This window comes from Venturia canescens, chromosome 2 (genome assembly GCF_019457755.1).
Source record: "Venturia canescens isolate UGA chromosome 2, ASM1945775v1, whole genome shotgun sequence".
NCBI lineage: Eukaryota > Metazoa > Arthropoda > Insecta > Hymenoptera > Ichneumonidae > Venturia > Venturia canescens.
Genome location: NC_057422.1, coordinates 28,501,170 through 28,517,930, shown reverse-complemented (window position 1 = coordinate 28,517,930; position 16,761 = coordinate 28,501,170). Strand labels below are relative to the sequence as shown.

Below are 16,761 nucleotides of genomic sequence, written 5' to 3'. Positions count from 1 at the left end.
ATAATCAGCGATCTGACGAGCAGATGCCTTAGGTAACAGGTAAAAGGTAACCAACGCTAGAACAACCGGTGTCTTAGGTAAATTCAGGTAAAAGATAATCGACACCAGATAACCCTAAAGTAATTCGCGAGAGCGTCAACATAGGCAAGGTAATTGACGCTAGGTAATTCCCTACATGAGTCCTCGGCCGCAAGAGAAACTCGAAGATACGCGACGAAAGGTAATCGAAGGTAATAGTGAAGCGACTTTCCTCTAAGCGCGATGTAACACCGAAATTCCCGAATGATCAGTACAGTAACACGAAGATAGTGGCGATCCAGCTACTGTCTGGAGGCTATCACGATCGCTCTTGAGAAGTTTAATTAATTTCGCTTTTCCCTGTTAATCGATCGTGGCGGCTCGCCTATGGGACGGACATGATTTTTAACGGTACCATCGTGTTCGCGAGAAAAAATCACGTATAATGAAAAAAAATACATCGTTCTACGACTATTCTAAGGGGAATTATCAAATTTGTTAACTAAGTCGCTCGAGCGGGGCTGCGGAGCGCGAGAGGGCACCCCGACCGCCGCACCCGAGCGAGCGGCCGTCGCCGCGCTCTCGGCCGCGCCCTGTCGAGTACATTACACGGATAACCGTGATGACAAAATCCCTGTTGGAGGTCAGTATTTTATCGAATCTCATAGCTGGAACCCTACGGAAGGCTATCGAATTTGATTTTTGCCAAAATCTCAATATCAACAACAGATATTTGCAAAAATATAAAAATATTCATATCTCGGTCTGTAATAGAAATATTGCGACTTTTTTTTTTCAATTGTTCGTTTTTCAAAAACGCACCGAATGGTGCAAGATTTTTCCGAATATTTTTGTAACTTTGTCCAGAATTGCTATTTGTTTATAAGCAAAATGTTTAAAACGTCAAAAAACACTCTTTATTATCTACAAAAACGATTTATTTTTTCCTAAAAGTTTGTGCACGGTGACACGAAGCTTCTCGATTTTTTTCTACGCTGTAGGCCTTCATCGCCAAATTCTATGGGCTGTCAAAGTTTTTTTCAAAGATCGCAAATTGTTGCTAAACAATATTTCACAGGTTAATAAATCTTGCACCATTCTCTTGGGCATTGAATTCCTTACATCTTATATGAATTTCAAACCGATAACTCTACAAACAAACGATTGCAGTAGCAAAAACAAAGTTGTGATTTTTTGTCTTTATTTGCAATTAACTGCTTAATTAACAATGATAGCGTATTTTTGTATGAGACCTTTTTTATAGAGGACGTTATGCCGAACAACTTTCATGTGTTAAGTTTTTCGATCAGATGCGTTCCCTGAGCACCAACTCAAAAAAATCGATTTTTTTTTCAATAATTTTTTATTGCAAAAATGCAAGTCGGATTTGTTCAAAAACTCAGGGCTATTTTCCTGTAGGTCCAAACAACCTATAAAAAAATTGGCTAAACTCTAGATCTCTTGAATAGAACTTCCTAAAATATGGCCTAAGGTGACTGGACTACTTCAGCCGATGACAAATCCAAAAATCACTGGTATTCCAGATCATAAATTAACTGAATATCACACACATTTTTTTACGTTCATTCCATCTCTCTCACACTCACCATCGGCTCTATCTCTCCTTCTTTTACCAAAGGGCGTATGACACAATAATTCCATCTCTCTCATACTCCCTCTCCTGACCCTTCGCTGCCCCCCCTCCCACATCCACGCGCCCGGCTTCCCCGCACACCGCTCCCCCCTGGGAGCCCCATGGGTTAGAACCGGCGTAGCCTTACTACTGCGTACGATTAATGCGGTATTATATTATAATTTTGTAACTGGAAGTCGTCAAGTTGCCTACAAGCCACGACGCATCGCTGCTTACCTATCCGTTCTGGACTACCTCGCAGCGATGATTCTCTATTTACTTTATCGGAGCTTATTTCTTTTGCGTACGATTAACGTGGCATTATATTATAATTTTGTAAATGGAAGTCGTCAAGTTGCCTACCAGCCACGACCCTTCGCTGCTTACCTATCCGTTTCGGACTACCTCGCAGCGATGATTTCAGGTGTTCTTTATCGGGGTATATTTCTTGCGTGTATGATTAACAAGGAAACATAGGGAGGTCGACCCCTCCGATTTTGATCTAATTTATATATGTTGTAGTACATCGAAAACTAAGAGACACGTATTTTTTCTTATCGGGCCATAAACGGTTTAACGGGGTGAAAACAACCCCCGAAGATGGGCACCTCACGGGGTGGTTTCTCAGTTTTGCATATAAGCACTTTATGTATTCGAATGCAACCAACGCTAAAATATTTATATTGATAAATCATCGAAAACGCGCCCAAGACTTTTTAGGGGAAAGGGTTTTTAAGGGGTGAACAACCTCTAATTCGAAAATTTTATTCTGTACCATAAAAACTATTCTTCCGATTCGAACGGTACCAACTGCATTTTGTAGAGGTCGAAAAATTAGTCGATACGTGTTTCGGGGTTTTTCGGAAAAATTCGCTTTTAAGGGGGTAAATCACCCCTTTCGTCGTAATACCTAATATCATTATGAAAACATTTTTATTCTCAATTATATTGTTGTACGGTAGCACAACCACTTATATATATTATTGGAATGTGTTCAAACTCAAAAATACATATTCAACTATCATCATAACACGTTAATATAGTTTTCAGATTATTATTAGTTTTTATAGTCCGTGCAATAATGATCCCCTAGGAAAAAAAAGGTTGGGACAAGTACATTGATGGTCCCTCGTTTACTGATAATTTCATCCATGAAAAAAACTTAAAAATATTTTTGTTTTTTAAATTGTCAAAAAAATTATTTTATAAAAAAAATACAGAACAATTCGAAAAAAATTTCACAAATCTTGAAAAACATTATCTTAAAAAAAAACTAATCCGTATCTATTTTTTAAAGTATCAAATGAATCAAATAACAAGTAAAAAATAAAAAACGGAAAATTCGCGCTTGAAATCATTTTGGAAACTGATGCCTCGTTCTTCTTATTTGATTCGAACAGCTAATTCAATGAAAAAAATTCCCTCTAATTTACGTGTAGCATTAAAATTTATGATATCAATCGAAGGACAAGTAATTTATGAGTAACTCCAACTTTCAACATTATGGAATTGTTTTAAGAAGCTTTTAAATCCAAAAAAATCACATGCAAGCTAGTCATTTCTTACTCTATGGTGGCAGAGACTTACAAGAAAATCGATTCTTTTCAGACTTTCTTGAGCTTCTGATATTATTCACTATATTTGACGTCGATTGAATCGATACAAAATATGTTTAAATATGTGTTAAAAGTACTTGTCCGGCCCATCACTATTCATTCAATAAAGAATCAATCATAAAAAAACGAAATGGCACGGCAGAATCTCGTTAAAAGTTTGTTGAAATGCGATTCATTATTAATTTAATGTTCTTAATAATAGTATAGGTTAGTTCTTATTCCGAATGGAACTCGTTCGCTGGAAGAATAAGTGGGAAGTAAAAATTGCCGTCATCGAATGTAAACTGCAGAGTTATTTTGGAAGCTTCAACATATACATTATGTACAATTTTTTTCATTTATCGATGCACAATAATATCCCTTCTATATTGCGGAATAATTTGTTTCCGTTTTTTATTAAATTAGTGCAATTAAGTAAAAATGACTTGAAGATTATTCTCTCAATTCCCTCTGCATGAATACTTGTGATCCATCAGTTCTAGACAAGCCCTGACTTTTATTTGGATGAACAATTTAAACGGAAAGTGATGGACCGGACAAGTACTTTTAACACATATGTAAACATAATTTGTATCGATCCAATCGACGTCGAATTTTGTGAATAATACCAGAGGATCCTGAAAGTCTGAGAAGAATTGATTTTCTTATAAGTCTCTGCCACCATAGAGTAACATATGACTAGCTTTCATGTGATTTTTTTGGATTTAAAAGCATCTTAAAAGAATTTAATAATGTCAAAATTTGGAGTTACTAATAAATACTTGTCCTCCGATTGATATGATAAATTTTAACGCTGCACGTAATTCAAGTAGTAACTATTTTCAGATCATTAGAAAATACTTGGTCTCGAATTAATATAATAAATTTTAATGCCGCACGTAAATTAGATGGAATTTTGTTCAGTTGATTTAGCTGTTCAAATCTAATAAGAAGAATGAGGCATCGGTTTCCAAAATGATTTCAAGACCGATTTTTCGGTTTTTTATTTTTTACTTGTTATTTGATTCTTTTGACACGTTGAAAAATAGATACAGATTAGTTTTTGTTTTAATATAATGTTTTTTCAAGATTTGTGAAATTTTTTTCGAATTGTTCTGTATTTTTTTTTATAAAATAATTTTTTTTACAATTTAAAAAAAAAATTTGTTTAAGTTTTTTTTATGGATGGAATTATCAGCAAACGAGGGACCATCAATGTACTTGTCCCAACCTTTTTTTTCCTAGGGGAAGTTTATGGTTTGATATCACGTCTTTTTTCTCAAAAGTTCCTTATTTATTTTCAGTTGACTATAGGATTTTAGTTTGAATTTCTATGGATTATTTATGATTTTCGTCTTATAACGTTGGTTTCCACGAAAAAAGACCTATTTTTCGTGAAAATATTACTGAAAATTTTTCGTCACAGGTCTGTCCTTGGACTTTGGCAATTTTTTTCTTTGTACTCTGATATGTTTTGTCAATTAGAAACCCAAACGCATGGTCGCAAGCGGATTGGAGGCCGGGATATGATTTTCGGCTTATAACGCTGGTTTCCACGAAAAAGGACCTATTTTGCGTCAAAATTTTACTGGAAATATTTCGACACAGGTCTGTTCTTGGACTTTGGCGCTTTTTTTCCTTGTACCCTAATATGTTTTGTCAATTAGGAACTAAAGAGCACGGTGAAAAGCGGGTTGGGGGCCGAGATATGATTTTCTGCTTATAACGTTGGTTTCTACGAAATAAATAATAAATATGAAAACTTTTGTGATGAATTTTTGAAATTACATGTTACGTTGGAGTAAAAAATTAAAATGATTGGCACACATGCTGCGACACAAAAATATCAAAATTTGAAGGTATTCGCTCCATACCGCAGTAATACAAACTTCAATACTATTTGAAAAGAAACACTTTAAAACTTGCTGAATCAAGTTCCATTACATATTACCATAATTAAAGATAGGAAGTGATACTTAGCACATATATTTATCCACAGAAATTTTAAAGTTCGCAGGTATCTGCTGCAATTCAATGTATCTGCGCAATGAGTTTGGAAGACAGCAATTTCAAATCCACCCATGAATGAGCAACTGAAGACTTTTGTAATGAATTTTTCACTTCATATTTGTGTTACAGTGAGAGTCAAAAAGTAAAATGAATGGCAAAGTATATAAATTTTATAGTTTGCAGATTTTTGCTGTATTTCAATGATCCAAATCTATATAGTATTATAGTGGAAAGTTGTTAGAAGTCATGATGTTACATTAAAATGACATAGCGCACATAACATTCAGAAATTCTGTAGGTTTCCATGATGTTGGCAGGTATTATACTTAATCGCATCGAAAACTGAGCAACTGTACACTTATCGTAAAGAATGTTTTCACCAATAATTCCACATTTGCAGTTTGCAGAATAGGAATCATACTCAACATACACGTCATTTCATAAGTATTGTTGTCAAAATTTGTGTTTGCCTACCGCATTCCAAAGATTCGAGTTCTCATATTATCAGCAAAAAAAAGCATCCAAAGACTTTTTGGAACAAGTTTCAAAATTTATTACTCGACAGACCAGGTGGAAAAAGAATAACTACACTTATATCAAGACCAGAAACTGTTTTGAGAATCTGTTGTACAAAATGTGCGATTGATGATCATAAATGGAAACCTCTTGAATCACGTTACCACAATCAGCATGAAGAAATAGTAGAAAATCATAGGACACATATTAGGCAACCAATTAATAATATGCATCGATCCGCTGCAAACCGATGGAGTCAAAACAAGTATCGGAAAGAGCAGAGCCATAGTTAAAAAGAAAAAAGGCAGCGCAATTGAAAGAAAACAGAAATCAAAATTGTTTCATGTATCTGTGCATTAGTTTCTGAAGACGGTAATTTCAGATCTATTCAGAAATAAGTAGGTGAAGACTTTAGTAATGAATATCTTCGTTAATATATTCCAGTCGGAACCAAAAAGTTAAAAGATTGGCATACCTGCTATTTCACAGAAATATCAAAGTTCATAGGTACTTGCTACGCACCAGTTATACAGACTTTGGTGCTATAGGGAAAAACACTTCAAAATTACATGAACCACATTTTTGAAACTTATTATGACACATTCAAAAAAAAGTGACAGATACGATGCATGTTGAAGCAAGCAAAATGCTGTCATTTTGTATGTCTCCATGGTTATCCGCAGGCAAAATATTTGATCACATCCAAAAATGATCAGGTGTAGACTTACAGACAAGAATTTTTCAACCCACAATGCCAATCACAAACATGGTCTGGAAATATTCAATATACATGTTACTTCATCACTTTGTCGAACTTTAGAGGTGTTCATTGCATTTCGAAGATACAAATTTTGATATCATGAAAATTAAGCACCCAATGACTTATTGAAATAAATTTCCAAATTTATCATGTAACAACTCAAGTGAATATATCTATGCATTTACATGGCCCAAAGATTTTTCAAAACTTGGGTGTATGAACAAGCAATCATGAAGGCTTTTTGTTATAAATATTTCAAATTATCTTGTTGAAATCAATATAAAGAAATAGAAATACGAATATCTCTCGTATTGTCTGGAGAACGAATAGAAATTGGTATGACAATACACTGTAAGCTAAGGAGGTGGAAAAAAGGGACCGGTGAACACAGCCAAACTAAATGAAAGAAATTATGACAACAATACATTGAATTACTTGACCAAAGTTTTTTAAAATTTATTTGAATTCGTTTACACACAACCATCCACCTCTTTCTTTAATGTAATTACACAACATAGAATTTCTGTTTGGAAAGAACGTTGTAGAGGTTATAATGAACGAACGTTTTTTTTCTCATTGTTATTATTATTATTATTCAACACTAATTAGTCACGTTATTAATAATATCGATTCTTTCCACTTTTCAATAACCACTTTTGATTTTCTACACTCTGCACGCAACAGCACTCCGGCGGTCATAACCTCAAACGTCAACATGACGCGAAATCTCGCAAATTTGCTATCTATGTATATATTACGATATCGAAGTAGAACAGATAATTCTTAATTTTCACTACACACATTATTCACGTTTTCACTTCTCAACATTTTACTCACTCTCACTTTTATTCTCTCTCTCTCACTCACTCACTATACTCTCACTCACAATTAATTGATCACTGTATAAGATCAATTAATCCACTTTTGAGGTTTTATTTATTATAGATATTATTGTCGTGAATTGAGCTCGAAACTTATTGAAACTTCTTTTATGAAAAAAATAAAATTGATTATATCCACTGCTATTTCCAATAATGTTTTATTTATTTAAACGAAATTTGCAAATCTTGCACCGTTGATCCACGGGGCTACGATCGCAATCACTTTATAATAACATAACAGACGATAACAGACGGTATACAAGAAAACATTGAGGACTATCAGAAACTTTCTCATCGGCGATTGGTCGAGACGGATAGATTCTCACCGGTGATTGGTTATGATGGGCATCAAGAAGCCCTTGTATGTATCGGTCTGAACCCATATACGGATACGTCAGCTGCGTAAATGTGTTGGTACTTTTTGCATAATCTTGAGCCCGTGCAAAGTTTTTTCTCAGCAATTACGCCACCGATCATGCTGATTTTGGGCGCAATCGAAAGAGAATTTCTTAATTCGCTGAAAGTTCAATTTTCAAATTGCGATATAACTCCTGAGCTTCGCAATTCAAGAAAATGACATGTCGATTTTACCCCCACCACCGCGAATCGTTTTATTCAGAGATAATATAGTCTCGGCGAGAGCCTCGGGCCAGCAGACGACAGGGCTGTTAATGTACTTGTCCCAAGACTCTGCCGAGTCTCTTGGTTATTAGTTTTTATAGTCCGTGCAATAATGATATTCATCAAAAAAGTGTTGTAAGCAAAGCAATTTCTTACACCACGAATATCTTATTATTGCCAATTTCTCACAACCTTGAACATCACATTGAGGTCTCGATGGTTGTCCGAAAGAAAATTTGACAGGGTTGACAAATTCTTCAGTTTTATCGCTTGTAAACCCCTTTTGTACCAAGCATATCGAAACAAATTTTGATACCTTGGAGAAGATAACTGATTATGAGATAAAGATTGCAATTTGATTATATTATTTCTTAAAGGTAGTTTGAGATCAAAATCGAGTAACAAGACAGCGTCTGAAAAATGTCGAACAAAATTCTTCCATATTCTGAATCCATATACATCGAGTGGTTGACTCCTTCCGGTTGTACCTTTTGGTATGATCATTGTTTTGATGCTTTTTCCAATCGGTGTAACCTGCCTGACTACTTGTGTGCAATGTCCACTCCATGAATCTATCAAAAGTACGCTTTTTGAACCGATGTTAGGGAAAAAGACCTTTTCCAGCCACATCTTAAAGTGATCTGCAAAATTCAAGATAACGTTTGTTTTAATTTTTCTTTGCATATGTAGGATTGACAGATTTTGAAACAATTTTTTTTCTTATACCTGAAAATACAAAAGAAGGTAGGGTATACAAATACCTGAAGTGAATTTTCCTGACTTGGAAGCAGTCAAAAAGATATTACTCGGTTTGAATAAGGTCGTCTCTATAATTATTGGTCCAAATGTTCCGGAAGGTTCTTTCAAAACAATGAAAAGTGGCGATAGTGATTTTCCCTCTGCAGATATTGTGGGCTGTATAGTGTAGCTGTGAGTTGTCGAAGACACTGACTGCACAAGGCATTCGATTTGTTTTGTGCCTTCTACTGCCAATGTTCGTCCTGAATGCATTTCTAATTGAAACCCACTTTGGTCTGAATTGTATATGTTTTGTAAACCATATTGTTCAAGAAGAGATTTAATTTCATTAACGAAGTTATCTGCATCTCTTTGCAAATCTGCTCCTTCCTTTACAGTTTTTCGGGTTACAAATTTGTTAATTTTTCGAGGTGTTATACGGTGAGCTTTCTTAAATTTCAACAACCACCAATCGGAAGCCTTGAACCGAATGTCTTCTGCTTGTAGGGCCCACCTCCGAAGATCCACATGAACAATTAAGCCGGCATCAACAGCACTCTTCATATTTTCCAATGTATATTGAGAAATGCGAGCTAGTTTTTCCATGTATGTTCCACCTTTGTTGAATTGATGAGCCCAACGTTTTAATTAACTTTTAGATGTCACTTTTTTGAATCGGTGTTTAACAGTGTCTACGCTCAAGTTCTTTTTCTTTCCGCTCCTCCAAAATTCAACTGCTCTTCTTTTATAGCTCAAATCTTCTTCGTCGGTCGAACATGTATCGTATGGTGTTCCATGACTCCATTCCATCGCATTATCTTCTATAGGATTCGCCTCACACTCTTTATTAGGCTCTTGAAAATCTAAAGTATTTTCTTCAATATATTCCATTCCGGTAAAATCTTGCATACTTTGCAGTACAAATTTTTCGATATTTTCTTTCAATTCCCGCTCTTCATTATTGATTGGGCTTTCAGCAATGTTCATCGCTTCAAACGTGATCAATAAAAGTCGTATAACATTTAATGGATTTACAATCATTTTGTATTACGCGTGCAATAGCGGTGTATATTTCACTTGAATATCCCGTGACGAACTGATATTTGTCTCCAAAAATTGCTTTGAGGAATATGAAAATATATGCAACACCCAAGCCAGATAAGCACGCTGGGCAGAAAGATAAACAAGGAGACAGATGGCACAAGGCTACAACCTACGCACATATCTATCTTCCGAATAATAGTCATATCACGATAAAATCACGATCAAGACACTTTGGAGTTTGGTAATCGGCGCTGGATATCAAGGCCGTGATATTTTTATTCCGTTGTACTCTGATGTATCATTTAAGAGTATGGATCAGTCGACTAACCTCACTTGGAATTTTTCAAATTGAAATTCTCTGACACGGTTTGACCGATTAAAAAAAGGCTCTGTCAGCCTACGCAGAACGATGGCAAAAATCGACTGACAGAGCCTTTTTTTAATCGGTCAAACTGTGTCAAAGAATTTCGATTTCGAAATTTGCAGCTATCTCTCTCGCACTCACGGATGCGATATACCGACTGATCCATCCTCTTTATATGAATTTACAGAACGTAGCATGGAGTGTTCACATCATTTAATATGGATATACATACTATACTTTATAATTAAATCTAATTTTCTATATTTTTCTGAACGGGACTCTGCGGCAGGAATTCCTTTCGAATGTACAACATTCTATGGTCTATAGCTTATCACATTTAAATCTATGCTTTATTTTCTTCATAATAAATAAATCGTAACTCACAAAGGGGCGATGTGGAAATTATCGATACGGGGATGATCTCGCGTAGAAATATGGTCAAAGGTAAACTTATTTTCGAGTTTGAAGACATTCCAATAATATATATAAGTGGTTGTGCTACCGTACAACAATATAATTGAGAATAAAAATGTTTTTATAATGATATTAGGTATTACGACGAAAGGGGTGATTTACCCCCTTAAAAGCGAATTTTTCCGAAAAACCCCGAAACACGTATCGACTAATTTTTCGACCTCTACAAAATGCAGTTGGTACCGTTCGAATCGGAAGAATAGTTTTTATGGTACAGAATAAAATTTTCGAATTAGAGGTTGTTCACCCCTTAAAAACCCTTTCCCCTAAAAAGTCTTGGGCGCGTTTTCGATGATTTATCAATATAAATATTTTAGCGTTGGTTGCATTCGAATACATAAAGTGCTTATATGCAAAACTGAGAAACCACCCCGTGAGGTGCCCATCTTCGGGGGTTGTTTTCACCCCGTTAAACCGTTTATGGCCCGATAAGAAAAAATACGTGTCTCTTAGTTTTCGATGTACTACAACATATATAAATTAGATCAAAATCGGAGGGGTCGACCTCCCTATGTTTCCTTATAAGTCGGCCTGATATTTCCTTTTGTGAATGGTATTCGTCAAGTGGCCTAAAAGCCACGACGCACTGCCGTTTACCCATCCGTCCCGGACTACCTCGCGGCGAGGCGTCCCTCATTTCTTTTGTCGGGATGTATTATTTTGGCGCGCGATCAATTCGGCATTGTTTTCTTTCCTTTTGTCAGTGGCGGTTATCTTCGACTAATAAACTACGTCTTTAATTGCAATACGTCTGATTTGAGTATCTTTTATTTCTGATGTTGTCCCGTGTTGTTACTTTCGCTTTGGGTCAGCCCCTCTACCAATTAGTACCTCAGTTGGAGCTGAGTAGCCGGACCGTCCTCGGTCACTTGTGTTGGGTTTTTCGTGGGGTCGCATTCGGCGTGGTTGTGTGAAAAATAAGTCGGTCTTCCGACGGTACTGCGGTACCTGGTGCCCAGCCCAGCCTCGCCGATGCGCTACTACCCAGTAGCGGGTCAGGTGAGTCGAGAAGGGACAGGTTGGACCCTTGCAGGGGAAAATCTCGTTACAACTAATAAACCACGTCTTGAACTGTAATACATCTGGCTTAACTATTATTGATTTTTGTTATCCCGTATTGTTACGTTCACTCTGGACCAGCTCCTCTACCATTTTGTATCTCAGCTGGAGCTGACATAAGTAGCCGAACTGTCCTTGGTCACTTGCGTTAGGTGGTTCGTTGGGTCATATTCGGTGCGGTTGGGCGAAGAATAAGTCGGTATTTCCGACGATACTTTGAAACTCGCCACCACCCGGCTAGCGGGTCATGTGAGTCGAGAACATATTGTGTACATATTGTACATATTGAAATGACGTTTTTAATTTTTAACCTATTTCGATAAAAATTTGTATATAACTGTTTTTTAAGTCACTGATTCCATTTCTGAACTTAATTTTACCTTGCCACCCTTGAAAGAGATGAACATTGAGATGACGGTGATATTCTCAGATTTTTCAAAGAAAAAAGTTTAAGCTACATTACATAAAAAATATATTTTTTCTGGGGTACCAGACTCTTTTATCGAAATAAAACAAACTCGCTACCTGCCAAGGGGTGAGTAATACGGGTTGGAAGTGAACTTTTCAGATTTTTCACTTTCAAGTTTTATGCCATATGTCATGAAAATTTTGCCCCCAACCCTTATTATTTACTTCTTTGCAGGTAGCGAATTTTGTTTCATTTCGGTACAAGAGTGTGGTGATATAAAAAATGTACAGTATTTATGTAAAATAGCATAAAAATTTCCCATGGAAAAATTTGAAAATTTAACCCTCAACCCTCTTTTTTTTATAGTAAATTTTGTTCAATTTCGATAAAAGAGTCTAGTATAGTAAAAAAAACTTGGAATTTGTATGTAATATAACATAACAACATGCCATTGAAACATTTGAAATTTTCTCTTTCAACTCTCACATTTCAACCTTTCAAGGGTAACTAAGTGAAAACTAGGTTTGGGAATTGAATCAACAACCTCGAAAACCATCAGAAATAAATTTTTGTGTATTTCGGTAACGTATTGGCTCGTACCAGTTTTGGCACAAAAATTGAAAAAGCTTACCAGTCAACCGGTTAAACAATGTACAAATGAGTAGGTAAATTACCCCTGCTAACCATTTATTTTTTCTGAAATGTTTGTTTTTTCTCGTTTCTCGTTGTAAAATGTACAATCATACATTTTACATTTTGAGTTTATTTTTCAAACAAGTTAAATGACTCATCAGAAGCATTAATCAATTTCTGAATTTGATAGGGATCTCAAGCCGCAGAATATTTTACTGGAGGCCAATGGTGTTGCCAAGCTATGCGACTTTGGATTTGCTCGAAGTATGAGTACAGGAACTCACGTTGTAACATCTATCAAAGGAACGCCTCTTTACATGGCACCGGAACTTATTGAAGTATGCCCGTACGATCATAACGCAGATTTATGGTGAGTAAATTTACTGTGCTCTAGAGTCCAGAGTGCTCACAGTAGAGCATTGTACATTCGCACTAGAGCACAGTACATTCATGTTATGACGAGCCGCTGTCAGAGAGTCTTTACCGGAGCGATAGCGTTTCTAATTGTTTCCGAAAATTGGAAAAATGTGTTTATTTTATAATTAAATAATTAAAGTAGTTCAGAGAATACTGTCAGTTGACGTCTTTTTAATTTTTTCTTCTTTTGGTTGGGACCTCTTCGAACTCTGTAGAAATATTAATTTTTTTTTTTATTAATAATGTTAAGTGTTTTCGCACACATTTTTAATACTTATGTGTTTTTTATTTAGTGTCGAATCCAGTGCCATAATACCTTTTATATACTGTAACGGTACGGCTTAGGTTATAACACGCCGTTACGCGTGAATTCGAGCTTTTTGTTTAAATAAAGAGTGGGTATGAAAGAAAAACGAAAGTATGATAAAATTGGATTGAAAATAACAAAAGTTTTATTCAATTTTGACTGTTCTTACAAATAAAAGAATTCTTGTTTTGAATCGCGTTTTGTTCTATTCTGTTTTGCATGAGAATGTTTGGTTTCAGATTAAATAAATTTCATAAGAATTTCAATTTCCGGTATTTTTCTTAGTTATAATGATCTGGCAACGATTTCTGATATTGTCTCGCAAAGGCTTATTTCAATGAATTTGTTCTCGATTTCTATTAATTACACTGGCACACAAAAAAAAGTGCTCAGTACCTAGAACCAGACCCATCAATCTCTATATATTTTGGCCCGCTGAATCCGAACCCGGGGTCATATTGGCAAATATATCTCCAAAATTTTGAGTAAATTCCAAAAAACCGCAAAAATGGCGGAAAATTGCAGTTAAAAGCATGATAAAAGTTGTCTGCGACCTTAATCGGGGATGTTTTTTTATGTATTTTGATGCGCTGAATTTGAATCAGCAGTCAGATTGGCTGATATATCCGAAAATTTTTGAGTAAACTGCAAAAATCGCTAAAAATGGGTAAAAATCGCTAGCATGGGTAAAGGAAGAGTTTTATTGATCTATATCGAGTACGCTCTTTTTGTATTTTGATGCACTGAAACCGAAACTGGGCGTCTATTTAACTCGTACGTCTCCAAAATATTGCTTCCATGGAAAGAACCGGCTAAAATTGTTCTTTACGAATTTCGAGCAACTCAATCCGAATCCAGTAGCTAGTAGTCCCGATCATGCATACTTCGGTCGAAGATCGTTAAAAATAACAAAAAATAGCAAAAAAAAACGTCAAAAAATAGTTTTTTTGAATGTTTTACACATACATGATTCATCTTAAACTGTACACAAAATAAAGATCTGTATATTCTGTATGCAATAAACTAGAAACTGGGGAAAATTGTATAAAAAACTTGAATATAAAACTATCGCAGGCATGATTGAAATCCTTTTATGAGATTTGCATTGGTATTAAAATAGTAGACTGGAATGCGAACTGGATACCACATACAATTTGTGGTCGGTGTAAGACAATGTTGACACGACGGAATAAGTCCAGAAAGCAAGAGTCCCTGCAATTCACAAAACCGATGATACGGTCTGCACCGATAGGTCAAGAGAATTGCTATTTTTGTATGACTAACATCACTAGTTTCACGAAAAATTCCAGAGGTAAAATTGTGTATGCCAACGTTTCATCAGTGCAGAAACCAGCAAAAATAGTGGGCGTTGATGAAACCGGAAGTACCGAACCGATGGATGTGGAACTTTCTGATGAAGAGATAGTCATGGATGTTGTCGAGATCTATCAAGCAGAAAGTTCCGAAGATGACGATTACCTCCCAGATGATGAAAGCAAAGCTCCCCAAACCTTCAACCATCAAGAATTTAATGATCTCATACGAGATTTAGGACTGCCAAAAGACGGAGCTGAATACTTAGCGGCAATATTGAAAAAGAAAAACTGCTATCAAAAGGAGCATCAGCTTACTTTTATCGTGACAGGGAGAAAGAGTTTCGACAATTCTTCACAAACGACGAAGAGAATTCTTCGTGAACAGTGTACTGTTCAAATATGAAAGGTTTGATGGATAAATTCAAACCGAACATATACAAAAACGATGACTCTTCATTGATTCGTCAAAAAAAAGTCTCAAATCCGTTCTACTCCTCAACGGAAACACATATGCCCCTATTCCAATAGCTCACTCGACCAAGCTGAAAAAGAAACTAATAAAATTTACAAATGGTATTGAAGAAAATAAAAAATTATAATACCTTTGATGTGATTTTTTTTGGATTCAAACGCTCCATAGAGCAATTTCATAATATTTAAACTCGGAATTACTAATAAAACGCTTGTCCTTTGATTAATATCATAAATTTTAGTGCTGCACGTAACTCAAATGGTAACTTTTTTGATTCATTAGAACTTTCTCAAGTTCCTGATGGTTCCCCCATCAGAATGAATATTCCGAATTACCATTAAATACTTGGCCTCGAATTGATATCATAAATTTTAATGCTGCACGTAACTTAGTTAGATGGAATTTTTTCTCAATTGATTTAGCTATTAAAATAAGATAAAAAGAATGGGCGAACGATATCAGTGATCCAACGATGTGTGGATCACTGATAGTGGTGCTTCACGGCATATGACGTATCGTCGTGATTGGTTGACGGATTATGAATCCATCTCGGATGGCGGAACAGTGTCGCTAGGTGATGGAGAAGAGTGTCCTGTGGTCGGAAAAGGAGTTGTACTCGCGAAAAAGCTCGTTGGGGGTTTATGGAGTGACGCGCGAATTGAGGATGTTTTCTATATTCCCAAACTGAAGAAAAATTTATTTTCTGTGGGTATGTGTACAAGAAAAGGTTTTGAAGTTATTTTTAAAAATAATTTCGTCAATATCTTACGAAAAAATGAAGTCGTTGCGTCCGGTGTGAGACAGGACAACGATATTTATCGAATGTTTCTTCGCGTCAATAAATCAAGTGCGGAAGAAGCAAATACCGTAGCGTACAATTTACGCGTGTGGCACGAGAGACTCGGTCATGTGGACAAACGTGCAATACGTGAGCTTGCAAATAAAGGTCTTGTTCGCGGAGTATTGATGTGTGATACAACAGATTTTGTGTGTGAAATGTGTCAGCTCGGAAAATCGCATCGTTTGCCATTTAAAAATCGCGAAAAAGTCTCAACTAAGCCGGGAGAAGTATTTGTTTCTGATGTTTGTGGACCGATGTCTGTTGAATCACCGGGGGACGCGAAATATTTTCTAACGTTCATTGACGACGCGACTGGATATCGTCATGTATATTTCTTGCGGCATAAATCCGATGTATTCGAGAATTTCAGAGTTTTTGAAAAAATGAAAAGATAATGGGAGAGAGTTCCGAAACACTCGAATGAACGAATATCTTGCAGCACGTGGCATAAAAAAGGAAAATACAGCACCGTACACACCGGAGCAAAATGGTAAGGCAGAAAGAGAAAATCGAACTATTGTCGAAAGTGCGCGAACCATGATTCATGCAAAAAGTCTACCGTTAACTCTATGGGCTGAGGCAGTAAATACAGCCGTGTATGTATTAAATCGCACCGTGTCATCCGGAGGAACTTCGACACCGTACGAAAAATG

The 16,761-nt window shown here is 36.0% G+C and overlaps 1 protein-coding gene across 2 annotated transcripts in view; it reads left to right on the top strand.

Annotated features, from left to right (window-relative positions):
• Positions 1-16,761, top strand: part of fu (STKc_STK36 domain-containing protein fused) — a 316,353-nt gene that overhangs the window by 93,572 nt on the left and 206,020 nt on the right. For both annotated transcript variants that reach the window (XM_043413204.1, XM_043413205.1), the window contains one exon: positions 12,946-13,125. In XM_043413204.1, coding sequence (XP_043269139.1) covers positions 12,946-13,125 — 180 coding nt within the window. The remainder of the gene's footprint in view (positions 1-12,945; positions 13,126-16,761) is intronic.